The sequence below is a fragment of the Somniosus microcephalus genome, chromosome 19, assembly GCF_052327205.1.
Source record: "Somniosus microcephalus isolate GS21.2 chromosome 19, FLI_Smic_1.0, whole genome shotgun sequence".
NCBI lineage: Eukaryota > Metazoa > Chordata > Chondrichthyes > Squaliformes > Somniosidae > Somniosus > Somniosus microcephalus.
Genome location: NC_141005.1, coordinates 58,088,444 through 58,104,364, shown reverse-complemented (window position 1 = coordinate 58,104,364; position 15,921 = coordinate 58,088,444). Strand labels below are relative to the sequence as shown.

The 15,921-nt window shown below is 46.1% G+C and overlaps 1 protein-coding gene across 4 annotated transcripts in view; it reads left to right on the top strand.

The window, feature by feature from the left end:
- acads (acyl-CoA dehydrogenase short chain) overlaps positions 1 to 15,921 on the top strand; it is a 303,908-nt gene that overhangs the window by 177,268 nt on the left and 110,719 nt on the right. For all 4 annotated transcript variants that reach the window (XM_085961831.1, XM_085961832.1, XM_085961829.1 and 1 more), the window contains one exon: positions 11,167 to 11,223. In XM_085961831.1, coding sequence (XP_085817957.1) covers positions 11,167 to 11,223 — 57 coding nt within the window. The remainder of the gene's footprint in view (positions 1 to 11,166; positions 11,224 to 15,921) is intronic.

The following is a 15,921-nucleotide window of genomic DNA, read 5'->3' as shown; positions in this document are numbered from 1 at the left end:
TTGTAGTCTGGGCCTGTTCATACTGTTTTTTCAACTTCTCGCACTCTGCTTGTAAGGAGTCGTAGAGAAGAACTGGAATAAAATCCTGGCTTCCTGAAGATTCCTCTTCATTTGTTTCTTTCGCAATTTCCTGTTGGAGTTCAGCCAAGGCTGCTATGCTATCTGCCTCTCGAAGTCTCACTGCCATCAACTCTTCTTTATTCTTGCAGTCCATCTCAGCCATTTCCCGTTTACTTTCATTTAACTGAGTGAGTAGTCCCTTATTTTGGGCTGAGAGATATTGCACCTTCTCATGTAGACCCTTGCACTCCTTCTCTGCTTGACATAGCTGATTACCGCTGATTTGGTTCTGCGTTTCAAGTTCCAACATCCTTTGCTTAGCTTCTTTCAGTTTCGCCCCTATAAGCTCCTCTTGCAACATGGCCACATTATTCTCATCAGGTAAAGAAGCGTTTCTCTTTTCCATGTCCAAGATTTGTTTCTGCATCTCCTTAAGAGCACCCTGTGATTCAACTTCTCTTAACTTTGCCTGCACTAGCTCCGTCTCTAATTGCAGAACAAAATCCTCAGTGCAGCGTGATTTGCCCTTCTGCTGTATCTCTAGATCATGCAAATATTCTAACCCCTGAACATCATCAGGGAGATGTGATCGGTAATTGGTCACGATGGCTCTATGGTCGCTCTCTGCTTGAGCCAGTAGGTTCTGTTGTCTTTCCAGACTCTCCCATTCGGTGTCATAGAACTTTTTCATTGTTTTCATCTCTTGTACGAGGCGGTAACTTAATTGTTCTAATTGTTGTTGTACTTTGAAATAGCGTTGAGTTCGAGCCCGGTGTTCCTCCGTAATGCATATGTCTGTAGCTTGAACAGACTCAGAATTCTCTGTCTTTATGCACGCCATCGATTTTCCAACCTTAGTCCGTGAGTTAATGTTAACCTTGTTTTTCATACATAAGCTGGACTTATCGTCTTCCGGCTCAGAGTCTGAGCTGCTTGTCTGCACCGAGTCCTCACTCGTCATTGCTTGTCGGTAGTGCCATTCCATGTCTATTTTCTTGATCCACTCCCGTCCTAGAAGTGGTGGTCCTCCCTCAGGTAGTACGTACAAATTCATTCTTGGGTGTACTTTACCCCTATCTCTCACCTTGACTCTTACCTTCCCCATGGGGTATACGCGATGCCCCGTGTATGTCTGTAATACGAACTTGGTATTTCTTAAGGGTATGTGAGAGAATAGTCGGTGGTAGTCCTTTTGGTTGATGACTGATACAGCTGATCCCGTGTCCAGCTCCATTCGTACTTGGACTCCAGCTATTTTTAGTGTGACCCAGATCGTCTGTAGATCAGTTACTTTACCCACATTGTGGATTCTCAGACTATCCAACTCCTGGCTGTTTGGGTCTGAGTCTGAATTTTGTTCGTCTGAACTCTTTTCAGCCACCTGATGCACCTTGTTGTACTTTTCTTGTGGTGGTGGCTTCCTTTGTTTGTTGGTCTTCTTTCTGGACCTGCATACCTTCGCGATGTGACCCAGTTTGCCACATTTCCTGCACTCTTGATTCTTAAACCAGCACTGATTCTGGTCGTGCGTTGTCTTTCCACAACGGTAGCATTTGGAAATGCTTGCAGTCATTTGGTCCACCCCGAGTGCCGCCGCCTTTAGCTGCATTTCCGCCGTCCCTTTCGCTGCGGCTTCGTGCGATGAAGCTATGAGGACAGCCCTGTCCAGTGTGAGGTCGTTTTCTTCCAGAAGTCGCTTCTGCGTTCCTTCTTTGGCCAAGCCGCATACGAACTTGTCCCGCAGCGCCTCTGTCAAATTCCCTCCAAACTGGCAGTATTTCGCTAGCTTACGCAGTTCGACTAAGTATTCCGCATTGCTTTCATCTTGCCTCTGGGTTCTGGCGTAAAATTTAAATTGTTCAGCCAGTATCAACGGTGTGGGGTTCAAGTGATCCTTCAGCACTGCTACGCTCTCTTCGAAGGTCTGGTCCACTGGTTTAACTGGTGCTATTAGATGTTTCAAGAGCCCGTATGTTTTTGCTCCCATCGAATTTAACAAAGTTATTGCCTTGGCGTATATGGCTACGCAATATATTCCTATGCGTTCCCCATACGTGGCCCTGTCTTCTATTTCAGCATTAAAATCATTAATATTTCCTCGCTTAGGCATCTTCTTCTCTTTCCGAGAACAGCACAAGTATTTCTTTACTTATTATTAATTTTCTTCTCTTCTTGAGAACACCACCAGTATTGCTTTACTTATTTCTTGTTTCTGAAAATTCTAATTAATTTTCTTCTCTCTTCTTGAGAACACCACAAGTATTGCTTTACTTATTTCTTGTTTCTGAAAATTCTAATTAATTTTCTTCTCTCTTCTTGAGAACACCACAAGTATTGCTGTACTTATACTTATTTTCCCTCTCTTCTTGAGAACACACCAGCCTTTCTGAAAAATCTTATTACTTTCCTGAAATTCTTAATAATTTCCAAGATGGCGGTTTCCCGCTTCTTCCTTCTTCTTCAGCGGTTTCCCCGCGAAAAATGGCGGCTTTCCCGCGCTTCTCGCTCTCCCCGCCCACTTTGATGGCGGTTTTCCCGCGCTTCTCGGCGCTCTCCGCCCACTTCAATGGCGGTTATCACCCGTTCCCCGACGCTGACTTTCAGGCCGAGTGCGGGCCTTATCAGCGGATGCGATCGATGGCCCGGCTGCGCCTCGCACTTGAAAGCGGCCCCCGGCCTCTGGCTCACCCGCTCGCGCGGCTCTTGCTCGCTCCCTCCCGGGCTCTGGCTTACCCGCTCGCGCGTTTCACCGCGGCTCTTATCAGGGATTGCGATCGCCCTGTCTTTGCAGCCAACGCTGCGGCTTACCCACGAGGTTATGGAGGCTTCAGGGTCCTAATGCCTGTCGCTTCCAGCCTGTCGGTTCCAGACTGGTGAGGATTGAAACCTCTCTTCAACGTCCTGTCTTCGGACGAAGCCGCCGTGGAACAACTGCCGCAGGGTTCGAATCCTGACTCGTCGCCAATGTTAAGTCTGTGGGTTGTATTATAAATAATCACAGACTCCACTGTTAACAGAATAAAACACGTCTTTACTATTCAGCGGCTCGGGCGATTCTGCCCTAGTTAACGTATCACAACCCTTATATACTGGTGTGGTCACTATCGGTATTACAGTATACATGAGCCAATAGATAGTGCCACCCTAAAGTAGTGCTCTTAAAGGCGAACGGTTACATTCTATAGTTCCCTTAAAGGTAAACGGTTACATACACAACAAAAACCAGCATAAAACACTACAGAAAGGTTATGCTTTCAATCAATTCAAATGCAGTTCAAAGTAAACCAGTCCTTTTGTGTTCTTTACTCTCAACCTTTTCAAATTGCTCATCCTCATAATTTTATTATGCCAGTTAGAAAATTTGCAAAGCTCAAATTAAATGCAATACTGATTCTATGGATAGACTCAAGATGTACAAGCTGGAGTTTTACCCTTGATAATCAAATGTTCGCGTCCCATTTCCACATGCAATTCCAGTCAACTTTGAATTTCAGGGATAACTTCAATGGGAGAAGTCCCAAGATCCACACTCAAAGTCCATACAGCATCAGCCACTGAATGAATTCCCTAGTCTTGGGCTTGGTTTAAGACTCAGATAAGTCCATTTCTTTCCACTGAAAACGAGGCAGAAAAGCAGGAGCTAACTTTCTTTAGCGAGTGGTCACTGTACTACTGCCTCACTTTAAAAGTTCAGACACAACTCAGGCTTCCAACACAGAACATTCCCACTTGGCTCTGCTTTTCTCAACGTCCAGTGGCCTTAGCCACTTTTCCGATCAATGATGCCTTTGTATGGACTTGTAACAACACTAAGCAGTTGTTTTCATCCACAGTCATGAATATTAAAGCACTGTGTACCTCACTTGCATATGGTCCTCTAAAATGGATGGGAGCTATTCTAAAAAATCTTGTTTCTTTCAATTATGTAAATGCTCTGTTTCATCCTGCCAATACCAAGATGTTGGTGTCTTTTTCTGTGTAAATTCCAGTCTGCGGATTACAGCAATTGGGCATATCTGTTAACCCTCTGCAAAGGGTGGTGGAAGCAGATTCAGTAGTACCTTTCAAAAAGGAATTGGATATATACTTGAAAAGGAAACATTTGCAGGACTAAAAGAAAAAGAAAGACTTGCATTTATATAGCGCCTTTCACGACCACCGGGCGTCTCAAAGTGCTTTACAGCCAATGAAGTACTTTTTTGGAGTGTAGTCACTGTTGTAGTGTGGGAAACTACGGGAAAGAATGGGGTGTGGGACTAATTAGATAGCTCTTTCAAAGAGCCGGCACAGGCACGATGGGCCGCATGCTGTATGATTCTATGGGCTGGAATTTACTCACCGAGACGAGTTGGGGGCGGGACTGTTGCCTTCCGGGTTCTAGTCCCGCCCCCAGCGACATCCGATGCGCAGATGCTATTTTCCCCTGATTGGCCTTGTTAAGCCCGCCCTGCGGGCTTGCTGGCCAATTAAGGGAAAGCCGGTGTCAGATGACGTCAGTTGATGACACTTCATCTGTCGATTTTCTTAAAGGCACATGAACCATAAATTTTTGACAGATGATTTGACAGTGTTTGACAGCATTGAGGTGCTGTCAAACACTGACAATTACTGTACACAGGTGAGTCCTTGAATCCAGGCTCTCCAATGACTCTCTCCTTAGGATAAAACAAATTGCAGTTGCAGGTGAGGGTACAGAAGCGATCTGTCACTTCTCCCATTGAGGTGAGGCCATACAAACACTTCAAAGCTTGTCACCTACAGAAAAATCTAAACACATTAAAAATGACTTTCCCAACATTTCCTTATTTCTGATACTCACCAGAGTCCCATTGCATCCTTCACACCACTTCTGCAGCTGTCATGTATACACAAACATTACAACAGACCCACAGCACGCCTCACTTACCCTGGCAGTGTTCCCCGACGTCGGGAAGCCCGCAGCAGAAGTATAAGCATTGGAAAAAGCCTCTTAACTGCCTGTTAACTACCTGTTAACAGGCAGTTAAGTGGCTATAATTCTCTTCCCGCCGCTAGGAGTCAGGTCCCTGCGTAAATCGGGGACCCAACTCCCGGGAAGATTGGTTGGAGGCGGGTTGGGAGCGAGTTCGGGACCCGCTCCCATTCTTTTTGACTTTCCAGCAGTCCCGCCTCCTCAGGGCTGGTAAAATCCAGCCAAGTATGTCTGAGTACAAGTAGGTGCGTTCGGATTTCCCATTTTTAAGAAGAATTAACAGTTACCCCCGATTGCTGTAATTGCGCACCTCTACCACCCGTCCTGGGGAGTTAAAATCCCCCGCCCCCCAGCCCCGGTGCCTTGCTAATTCCTTTCTAATATTGTACCACAATATACCAGCTCAAACTGATTGCAATAATGCACAATTTAGCTGCTATTTGAAGCTAAAATTAACTGACTAGAGTAGCTGAAATTACAGTAGTCCTTTTCTTTATCAGACCAAAATATAGGGGCCGGAGACCCAGGCCTGGAATTTCCTCGGAGCTGCTCCTGCTCCGTTTACACACGCACTTCCTGCAGCAGAGGGGAGCAGCTCCAAGGAAATCCAAGGCCTGGGTCTCCGGCCCCTATATTTGCTACAATACTGATTTCAGATTTCACAGCAGTTCCTGTAAACAAACCTGGTCCACTGCAATCTGAAAGCTCTATCATAAAAGAAAGAAAGACTTGCATTTATATAGTGCCTTTCACAACCTCAGGATATCCAAAAGCACTTTACAGCCCATGAAGTACTTTTGAAGTGTAGTCATTGTTGTAATGTAGGAAACGTGGTCGCCAATTGCGCACAGCAAGGTCCCACAAACAGAAATGTGATAATGACCAGATAATCTGTTTTGTTATGTTGATTGAGGGATAAATACTGGCCAGGACACCGTGGATAATTCCCCTCCTCCTCTTCGAAATAGTGCCATGGGATTTTTTACGTCCACCTGAGATGGCAGACAGGGCCTCGGTTTAACGTCTCATCCAAAGACGGGCACCTCTGACAGTGCAGCTTTCCCTCAGTACTGCACTGGAGTGTCAGCCTAGATTTTTCTGCTCAAGTCTCTGGAGCGGGAGTTGAACCCACAACCTTCTGACTCAGCAGCAAGAGTGGTACCAACTGAGCCAAGGCTGACACTGACTACACCCACATTGCCCTACAATGATAACTGTGAGATATAACTGACTCATAATAGTGAAAGTGTTTAATTTAAAATAGTCCATGCTATTGTGCGTGTATTGGGAGGAGGGGGTTACTGAAAAGTTCATTTTTTTCCTGTTGTTTCTAAAGAATCTTTACAATAAAAAATTCAAAGTTTTCCTGGAATTAGAAAAATGAAAACACCAAGCCAAGCCCAGAACAGAAAGCACGCCGACCCTGAAACATTAGGTCCTACATCACAAAATATTGCATTTGGGTTAGAAAGGCAACAGTTTCTTATCCGTAACGTTTCTTGGTAGCAGAGCAGTTCAGCTTCCCTGATTGTTATTTGGATTATATGTGATCAAGGAAGATAACTCGCTCGCAGTAAGTCAATTCCTTTTAAAGCTGTGATTGGGATTCAAGGTCAAACTAAGCCTTATCTACCCAGAATGAATTTAATTGATGAAAACATCTAAATCTGTAACTTTGCTGCTTTGTGGTTTATAGTCTGGCTTTGCGAGGGGTTGGGAGGCTGAATGTCAGGCTCGTTTTATTTATTAGATCAGAAAACCCCATTATGTGGATTGTAGGCATTAGCATTGAGAGGATTTGTGTGAAATTTGCCATATTGGACTGTTATTTCACTGCACTGTCAGATGCAATTTGTGCTTAGGGTGTATTCACAACATTTTCAGTAGTCAGTATAAGCGCACCTTGCCTCTTCAAAGGCTTGATTGTCTTTAATGGAATATAAAGTCCTTTGTGCTCCTGTGTGACTTGCGTTTATGGACAAAGAAATCGCAGGTAAATATAATCCCCAATTACAATAACCCTTTCAGTGCAGATTAGAGAAATACTGCCACAGTCCTGATGAGCGTTAATTGTAGATAAGATCCACATCATCTTTATCGCTAATTGCTGTATATTGGGATGGTATTACAAATGTAGAAAAATATTTTGTCTTGTATAAATAGGTCTTTGATAAATCCAACAAAACAGGCATTCTCTTGGCGATAAAAAGAAATGAAAGAACTTGTATTTTATACAGTGTTTTTCATGACCTCAGGACGTCCCAAAGCGCTTCACAGCCAGTGAAGTTCTTTTGAAGCGTAGCCACTGTTGCAGTACAGGGAAATGCGACAGCCAATTTGCGCACAAGGTCCCACAAACAGCAATGAAATAAATGACCAGGTAATTTGATGTTGGTTGAGGGATAATTATTAGCTAGGAGACCTGGAGAACTCCCCTTCTCTTCTAATAATATCATGGAATCTATTATGTACACCCAAGAGGACAGGCGGGGCCTCGATTTGACATCTCATCTGACAGTGCAGCACTCCCTTATACTAAGGGCTGGATTTTCTCAATGGAGACGTGCTGGAGGCGGGACTTATGGTTTCAGGGTTTCAGTCCCACCCCCAGCGACGTCTGACCAACCCACGCTATTTTCCCTTGATTGGCCTTGTTAAGCCCGCCCTGTGGGCTTACCGGCCAATTAAGGGAAAGCCGGCGTCAGCGTATGACACTTCATCTGTCGAAAAAATTTTGACAGATAAATTGTCAGCATTTGACAGCTTTGAGAAGCTGTCAGACACTGACAATCTCTGTTCTAAGGTGAGCCCTTGCACACAGGCTCACCAAGACCTCTCTCCTCAGCAGAAAGCAGATGGCTGCTGCATCTGAGAATGCAGCAGCCATTCTGTCATCTCTGCCGTTGAGATGAGGCACCTCCGGATCCTCAACGGTTGAAGCCTGCAGAAAGAAGCAAAGGTAAGGAAACTTTTCCCAACACTTTACACTCACCTCTCATACTTACCTGTCCACACTTGCACCCATCACTCACCTCTACAGCTGACATTTCGACCCCTCTCACCACCGCAGACCCACTGCTCGCCTCGCTGACCCTGGCGAGGTTCGCAGCTGTCGGGAAGCCCGCAATTGCAGGCGTAAAATGGGGAAAAGCCTCAAAGCTGCCTGTTAACTACCTGTTAAAAGGCAGTTAATTGGCTCTAATCCCCTTCCCGCCTCGAGGAGACGGGTCCCTGCGCGACTCGGGGACCCGCCTCCCGGGAAGATGGTACGGAGGCGGGTTGGGAGCGAGGTCGGTACCAGCTCCCAGTTTCTGCCATTTTCCCGGCAGTCCCGCCTCCCCAGGGCTGGGAAAATTCCCCCCAAGTGTCAACCTGGAAGGTGTAATCGTTGGAAATCAGAAATAACAACTGGAAATATCATCCATGCTAACCTAGAAAAAGCTCCCAAAAAGCTAACAACTGTGCTGACGTGTGAAACAAGGTGTTGCACTGCTTTTGCAATTTAAGTGGTAGGTTTCAGCAACATTCCTTTACTTATAATGTAGGAAAAAAAGACATACAGGAAAGCCTGAAAGGGAAATGTTGACGGCAAAAGTTGTTGGTGTATTTCCAGGGGGTCTGTGCTCCCTGAAACATTTTTAACTTTTAAATTAGAAGTGAGATGCTCTCTTCTCCAACCCTCTTCCCTGTATTGTCATGAATTTACTTCTCACTTCATTGGCATTGACTTACTCTTCCTGCTCCCTTTCATTGCCATCTAATTCCCATTGACATCCCTCCCCAACAACTTCCCACTGGCATTCATTCTGCCCTCTTCCCTTGCCATGCATTTTGCCCCCTCTCCTCGGCATACATTCTGTTCTTTCCTCTATCCTTGCCATGCATACTGTCTCCTCCATCCCCTTTCCTTGCATTCTTCCCCCACTCGCGATACCTTTTATCCTGTCTCCTTCCCATAGCATCCATTTTGCCCCCGTGCCCGCTCCTACCCAATTCCAGTGCTAATAGAAACTGGTCGAGCTTCTCTCAGCACCGCTCCTGCGATTACTGCCTCTCTATACTGTAGGCAGGAAGTCCCCGTTCTCATGAAAGTTCCCACCGGCAGAGATGGAAATCCAGGCCATTAGCAATGGAATTTTGCAGAGAAGGGGAGTAGGACCTGTATGGCATATTAACCACCAGACTCGGGAGGAGAGGGCAGGGACAGGGGCAGAGGGTGGCCTGGTTGCATTGCTTTGTGGCAGAGGATGCTAGCATGCTGACCGGGCCCTCCAATTGCTGGCTCTCGCCTTGAAACGCTGAAGGTTGGCATATATGAAATTCAGATTATTATTTGAATGGCAATAGATTGGGAGAAGGGGAAGTGCAAAGAGACCTGGGTGTTCTTGTGCACCAGTCGCTGAAGGTAAGCATGCAGGTGCAGCAGGCGGTTAAGAAGGCAAATGGTATGTTGGCCTTCGTAGCAAGAGGGTTCGAGTACAGGAACAAGGATGTCTTGCTACAGTTGTACAGGGCCTTGGTGAGACCACACCTTGAGTATTGTGTGCAGTTTTGGTCGCCTTACCTGAGGAAGGACGTTCTTGCCATGGAAGGAGTGCAGCGAAGATTCACCAGGCTGATACCTGGGATGGCAGGAATGACGTATGAGGAGAGATTGTGTCGATTGGGATTATACTCACTGGAGTTTAGAAGATTGAGAGAGGATCTCATCGAAACCTATAAAATTCTGTCAGGCCTGGACAGACTAGATGCAGGAAGGATGTTTCTGATGGCCGGGGAGTCCAGAACCAGGGGTCATAGTCTAAGGATAAGGGGTAAGCCATTTAGGACTGAAATGAGGAGGAATTTCTTCACCCAGAGAGTGGTGAACCTGTGGAATTCTCTGCCACAGAGGACGGTGGAGGCCACTTCATTAAATATATTCAAAAAAAAGTTGGATATATTTCTTAAGGCTAAAGGGATCAAGGGATATGGGGAGAAGGCAGGGACAGGGTACTGAATTTGGATGATCAGCCATGATCTCATTGAATGGCGGAGCAGGCTCGAAGGGCCGAATGGCCTACTCCTGCTCCTATCTTCTATGTTTCTACACAACAGGTTAGTCAGCATCTGAAAGAGAAAGACAGGTAAAAGTCTTCAGAGATCAGAACTGAGCATTAATCTGCTTGGAAAATGTATTTTTCCCTCTGCATAATGTGGAGTGCTTGTGCATGCTGCGGAATCAGAATCAGAAACTGAAGCTCCGTAATGGTACATAGGTAATAGTAGGACTGGAGTGGTACAGAGTATGTGCTGTTAATCAGGGCTTGGCACATTACAGTGAGCGCAGTTTATTGTGTGCCCCTGTGGTGACAATCTTGAAAAGCTGCACGTTATACTCCAGTTTATAATTAAAATTTTTAATTTATTGAAGTCTGTTGATTTTCTGCTACATTGCCAGCATCAGCTCCAAGGGATATTGTAGACTGTGTCACATTAATGAAACTTTGACATTTTTTAAAGTCTTCATGGGATTTTGTAATTTTTTTTTGTGATCTGCTTATAGTACAGAACATTCCAAAGGCATGCCTGTTGCAGTACATCATGGTGTTATGCAAAAAACCGACACATTTTGCTGCAATCCATCTTACGCCTATTTAATATTATAGCACTGTCACTGATGACAGCCCTGACTTGCTGTAAAATAAATGAGGTGGCGCCACTACAAGAAGTACTGGCCGCAAATGCAGGGGGCTGGCAGCAGTGCCGCTAGCTGCCATTCTTCCAGCTGCAAGCAGACTAAGCACCCGAGCCCATCTCTACAGGCCCGTGGGGCAAACTACTGGCCAGAAACTGAAAGTGACGATCAAAAGCCTTTGAACAAACACACATGAGCGGCCTTAGCACATGTGCAGTTGATTCTTTGTTGTCACTGCTGTGGAATCCACCCCCAACAGAATTGGGGCAGATTCCTGAGCCCTGGGAGCCCCAGCATAGTGCAGAACCACTTCTACTTGACCTATTACTGCCATGTAAAATGGGGCAGAAATTCCTGCAAGTGCTGCAGAGTTCATTTCAGATCAATATCATAACACTGGAACTTGCAATAAAGTACAGACATAATCTATATTATATGCACTGTAACTGAGTTTTGATTTTTTTTTCCTGATTTACAGGAAGCTGCAATGGCCAAACTGGCAGCATCTGAGGCTGCAACAGCAATAGCTCATAAAGTAAGTGCCACAGTTGTTCATCAGCTAGTTTTGATTGCAACGTACATTAGGTTGTGTGCCGTTGTGTGCTAGCGTTCCAACATTAATGTATATTGGAGGGGCAGGGGGGAATGCAAATTTGCACCAGGAATTCACTACACAACGAGTTCCTCATCAGATTCCCTTCACAACGGGTTCCTGCTTTTGGTCAGGAGTAGATGTGCAGTCGAGGTACTTACCTAGTGGAATGTAGGGAGTGAAAATTGGTGATTGATTCACTGTGGGCTGCTGCTGTACACCTCTGAATGTCTGGTTATAGAGCAATACTGGCAAAAGGAATCACCTGCCCATTCTCTCGGCTGGGGAATAGTACAGAGAACAGGGAAACCTTACAAAAGCCCTATGTACAGTTTTAAAAATAGAAAATAACATCGTACATGTTGCTGCTTTTGTAGACTAATGTATTAGGTTCCGTAACTAAATTATTCAAGGTCAGGGATGTGGCAAGCCATTGGAAATGCTAGATTAGTTCCCTAATGCCCTGAGACTGTGCCATGACATCTATACATCTTGACGCCCCTCACTTCACTCGAATATAATTTCAACCATAACGGGCATCTGCAATGTGTGAGTCTCCATTTAAAAACAGGCCTCAAACAGATACATTGCAGCACAGAGTATGTGGGGTCTCTGAGTATGACTAAAAAAAGGAAAAAACGATTAGAATAGCATTAAACAAGTATTTTAGTTAGGAAAAGGATAAAATTAAATTTAAGGAAAATAGGACACAGAATAAGAGGACAAATGGAATGATGGATGAATACAACTAAATGTTACACTTTTTGCGTTTAAAATTGTGTTTTGTATTTCGTCTAACAGTTTACTTTTAACATTACAGAAATAGATCCATCTTTGATTTTTGAGTAAATTTATTTAATAATTGGTGCCATTGTATGCAAGCTAAAAACAAACAACTGGTTGGTCCAGGCAGACAGGAGCTTTTCTGGACCTAATAGTAATTTAAAGATTAAAAAATAAGATTGTTTAATATGTTTGTGTTTTTAAACATGATAATATGAGTGTAAATGTTATTATGCTTTTCCAGTAGCTCATTAGAAACAGTGGGGGGAATTTTAACCCCCAAGAACGGGTAGGTTGTGAGTCTGGGAAGTTTTGATTTTTAAACCTGACTCCAACGCGCCCACTTCCAGGTTTAACGAAGGTGCGTTTGGATCAATGTTTCCCCCCTCGTTTTTTTTGGGTGCGCGGTCCCTTTAACGGGCTGTGGGCCCATTCAATATTTGCAAAATCTCCCATTGAAAAGCCGGTGTACGGCCTGCGCGGGACCTCCAGACCCGCGCAGATCAGTGGGAATGTTGTTTTGGATGCCGGGGAGAAATCATTTTGCCGAAGTCAGGGATTTATTAATTAGATGCGGGCGGGTACTTACTGGTGCAATTAACGTCCTTGGGAGATGTTAATAAGGTATTATTAAATTGTGTTTAACTTGGCTCCAAATTTAACTTGTGCAGCACAGGTTTCCCAGGGCTCGGGAAACTGACCAGGGAAACAAAGAGAGTTTGAGCAGCAGTTCAGGTGGGTCTTTAAATTGTCATTGTTCCACCTGAATAAAAGCCCACTTATTGCAGCTAGTGGCCACGATTTCCCCTACCTCGGCGGGTCCGTGATGGGTGACGTCGGTGGCGGGTCCCAGCCTTGCTGCTGGCTCCAGCCCGCTGTCCAAAATGATTTTCCCCTGATTGGGCTTGTTAAGCCCACCCAGCGCGTTTGCCGGCCAATTGAAGGAAGCAGGTCGGATGACGTAATTTGATGACGTGTCATTTGATGGCGCGTCAGCAGCCGGTTTCCTTAAAGGGACCATGCACAAATAGATTTTGACATTTGTGCTGTCAGTGCTCTACAGCGTTGAGGTGCTGCAAACACTGAAAAATCACTGCACAGAGGTGCACGGCCGCACCCAGGCTCTCCCATGACTCCCTCCATATGCTTATGGAGGGAGTCACAGCATGCAAAGAGGTTCTCCTCCCTTTCAATGGGCGGACGAGACCTCCCCAGGAGACCAACACAGCCTGATTGCACATTGCACAAGAGGACACAAGCAGGGATGTCATCAGGAGGACCTGGGTGCGGTGGTGCAAACCTTTCATTGATCTCAGTAGATCACGAAACGTTAGTACAAAGCCACACTCAACCTCATCCTGCTGTGCCACTCATCACATCCCCATCATTCTGCCTTCCCTACCCTACTCCTGCACATCCTTACTCACACCAACTTACCTTGCACCTCCATCTATCCCTCTCTACCTACATTATCACTTCCCCATCTCACTAGCCACCCCTCACACTCACCCTCATCCTAGTCCAGTCATACCAACTAACAACACACAAGGGTAGGCACTTGGGTGTTTATGCAATGTTCATGTAAAGTTTCTGTTAATGTGGTGTCAAACATTGAAACCTTTATTTTCAACACTTTGCATTCTTGGACAGATTTTTGTGCACCTTTGGAAGTGGCTTAGTAAGTTGCAGTGAATGGTGAGACATAATGGTACCCCTCACAATGGTGATGAGTGTGAAAGGAATGGCTTGGGCATTGTAGGGATGCTTTATGGTGTTGGTGTGGGATGGTGCCAACCTAGCGCATCATATGGCAGCCAGGGTGTACAGCGTCAAGTGAAGTAAATCTGACTATGATGAGACCATCCGTGGCCACCCGGGCAGCAATGTGGTCGGGTGCTGATGCCCTCTGTCCTGTGCAGCATCAGTTGATTGCGGAGAAGGTTGGTGTTGTTGTTGGTGCTGCTGGTGTGCCTGGTGTTGGGGCTGATCGTGGTGGGATTCTGAGGACCAAGGTGAGATAGTTTCAAGGGCACCGATGCTGATGTAATAGATGGCAGGTGAACTTGAGATGACAGAAGCGATCTGTCACTGCTGAGAGAGGTTGTTCCAATGAGGTGACACTGGATAGAGAGTTTACTCCAAACACTTGCAACCTGCATAAAGCTCAATCTGTCTTCCAAATGCAGTAAGCAACAGCTCCTGAGCTTGGAAAGTGAACAGCTGTGAGATGGAAGCTTTTATAGCACATTTGCAGCTGTCAAGTAATGAGATGATTCCATGGTCATACAACTCCCGACCTCCTTACCTGACGTGATCCCCAAGCAGCGTGGACCCCGTGGGCGACCTCATAAAATGTAAAGGTGAGCTCAAAATACTTCTTAGTGGGCTGATAACAAGGTCATATTGACCTGAATTGCCTTCCCCACCACTGGTGTCGGGTCTGTTCAGCACTGACAGACCTGACATCTGGAAAAGGTGCGTGGCGGTGGGTTGACAGTGGGGTCCCGATCCGCTGTCAGAATTTTTTTTTTCCCACCCGACCCGCCACCGATCGTGCCCGCTGACCCCCTGAAAAATTCCCCCCAGTATCTCAGTTCCTTCTGGCAAATGTTTGGCAGAGTGTTTTTGTGTGAGTACAGCTTTTTTCAACCTTGGAGGATTCCAAATTGACACGATCAGAATGGCAAACGCCTTGCACATGTTTGACAGCACATCAGAAGAGGAAGACGATCACCATCCACGGCAGCGAAGACATGCTGTGATGGGATCAGCACGTGCACAGGAGGGAGGTGCACAGGAGGGAGGTGCACAGGAGAGGGGCCAAGGTCACAGGAGGCACTACTCACGTCACAGGGTTTACAGACAGAGACTAAGCTTCCTTGACCTCTCAGAAGAGCAGTGCTTCTGCAGGCTGAGGTCATCACATAAGGTGGTGGCAGACATCTGCAGCCTCCTACAGGAAGACCTGCTCCCAGCTAGACATGGTGGCCCCACATTACCAGTGGCTGTGAAAGTGACCACCGCCCTCAACTTTTTCGCCTCCAGATCCTTCCAGGGCGCTACCGGCAACATAATCAGGATCTCCCAGTCGGCTGCACATAAATGCATAAGGCAGGTCACTGATGGCTTGTTTGCCAGGGTCAGCAATTGTGTAAATTTCCCGTGATGACATTAACCAGAATGAGTGGGTACTCGGATTCGCCTCTCTGTCTGGATTCCCCCAGGTACAGGGTGTCATCAACTACGCACCCGTGGCAATCCAAGCACCGCCACAGAACCGGGAGAGTTTATAAACCGCAAGGGATATTCGTCAATCAATGTGCAGCTAGTGTGCAACCACAAGAAGAGGTTCATGCAGCTCTGCGCCAGATTCCCTGTGAGCTGTCATGATGCCATCATACTGTGGCAGTCCAATATCCCAGACCTTTTGTTCCAGGAAGCAGACTTAAGTGCTGGCTCTTAGGACACAAGGAATACCCACTTCAAACTTGGCTCATGACACTTGTGAGGAATCCCACCAATGAGATGCAGGAACGCTACAACGAGAGCCACATGACCACCAGGTGTGTCATCGAGCTAGCCATTGGAATGTTGAAGATGTGCTTCAGGTGCCTAGATAGGTCCTTCAGTACTAGCCAGCGAGGGTGTCCAGAATAATAGTGGTGTGCTGCGTCCAGCACAACATTGCACAGCAGAGAAGATTGCAGATGGAGGAGGACGAAGAGGCTCATCACTCATCTTCGGATGTGGAGAACATAGAGGAGGAGGAAGATGGGGAACCCATCGTCAGACCAGCCACTTACATTGCTGCCAGGGAGGCCCTAATATCACAAAGGTTCACCTAGTGTGAAACATAAG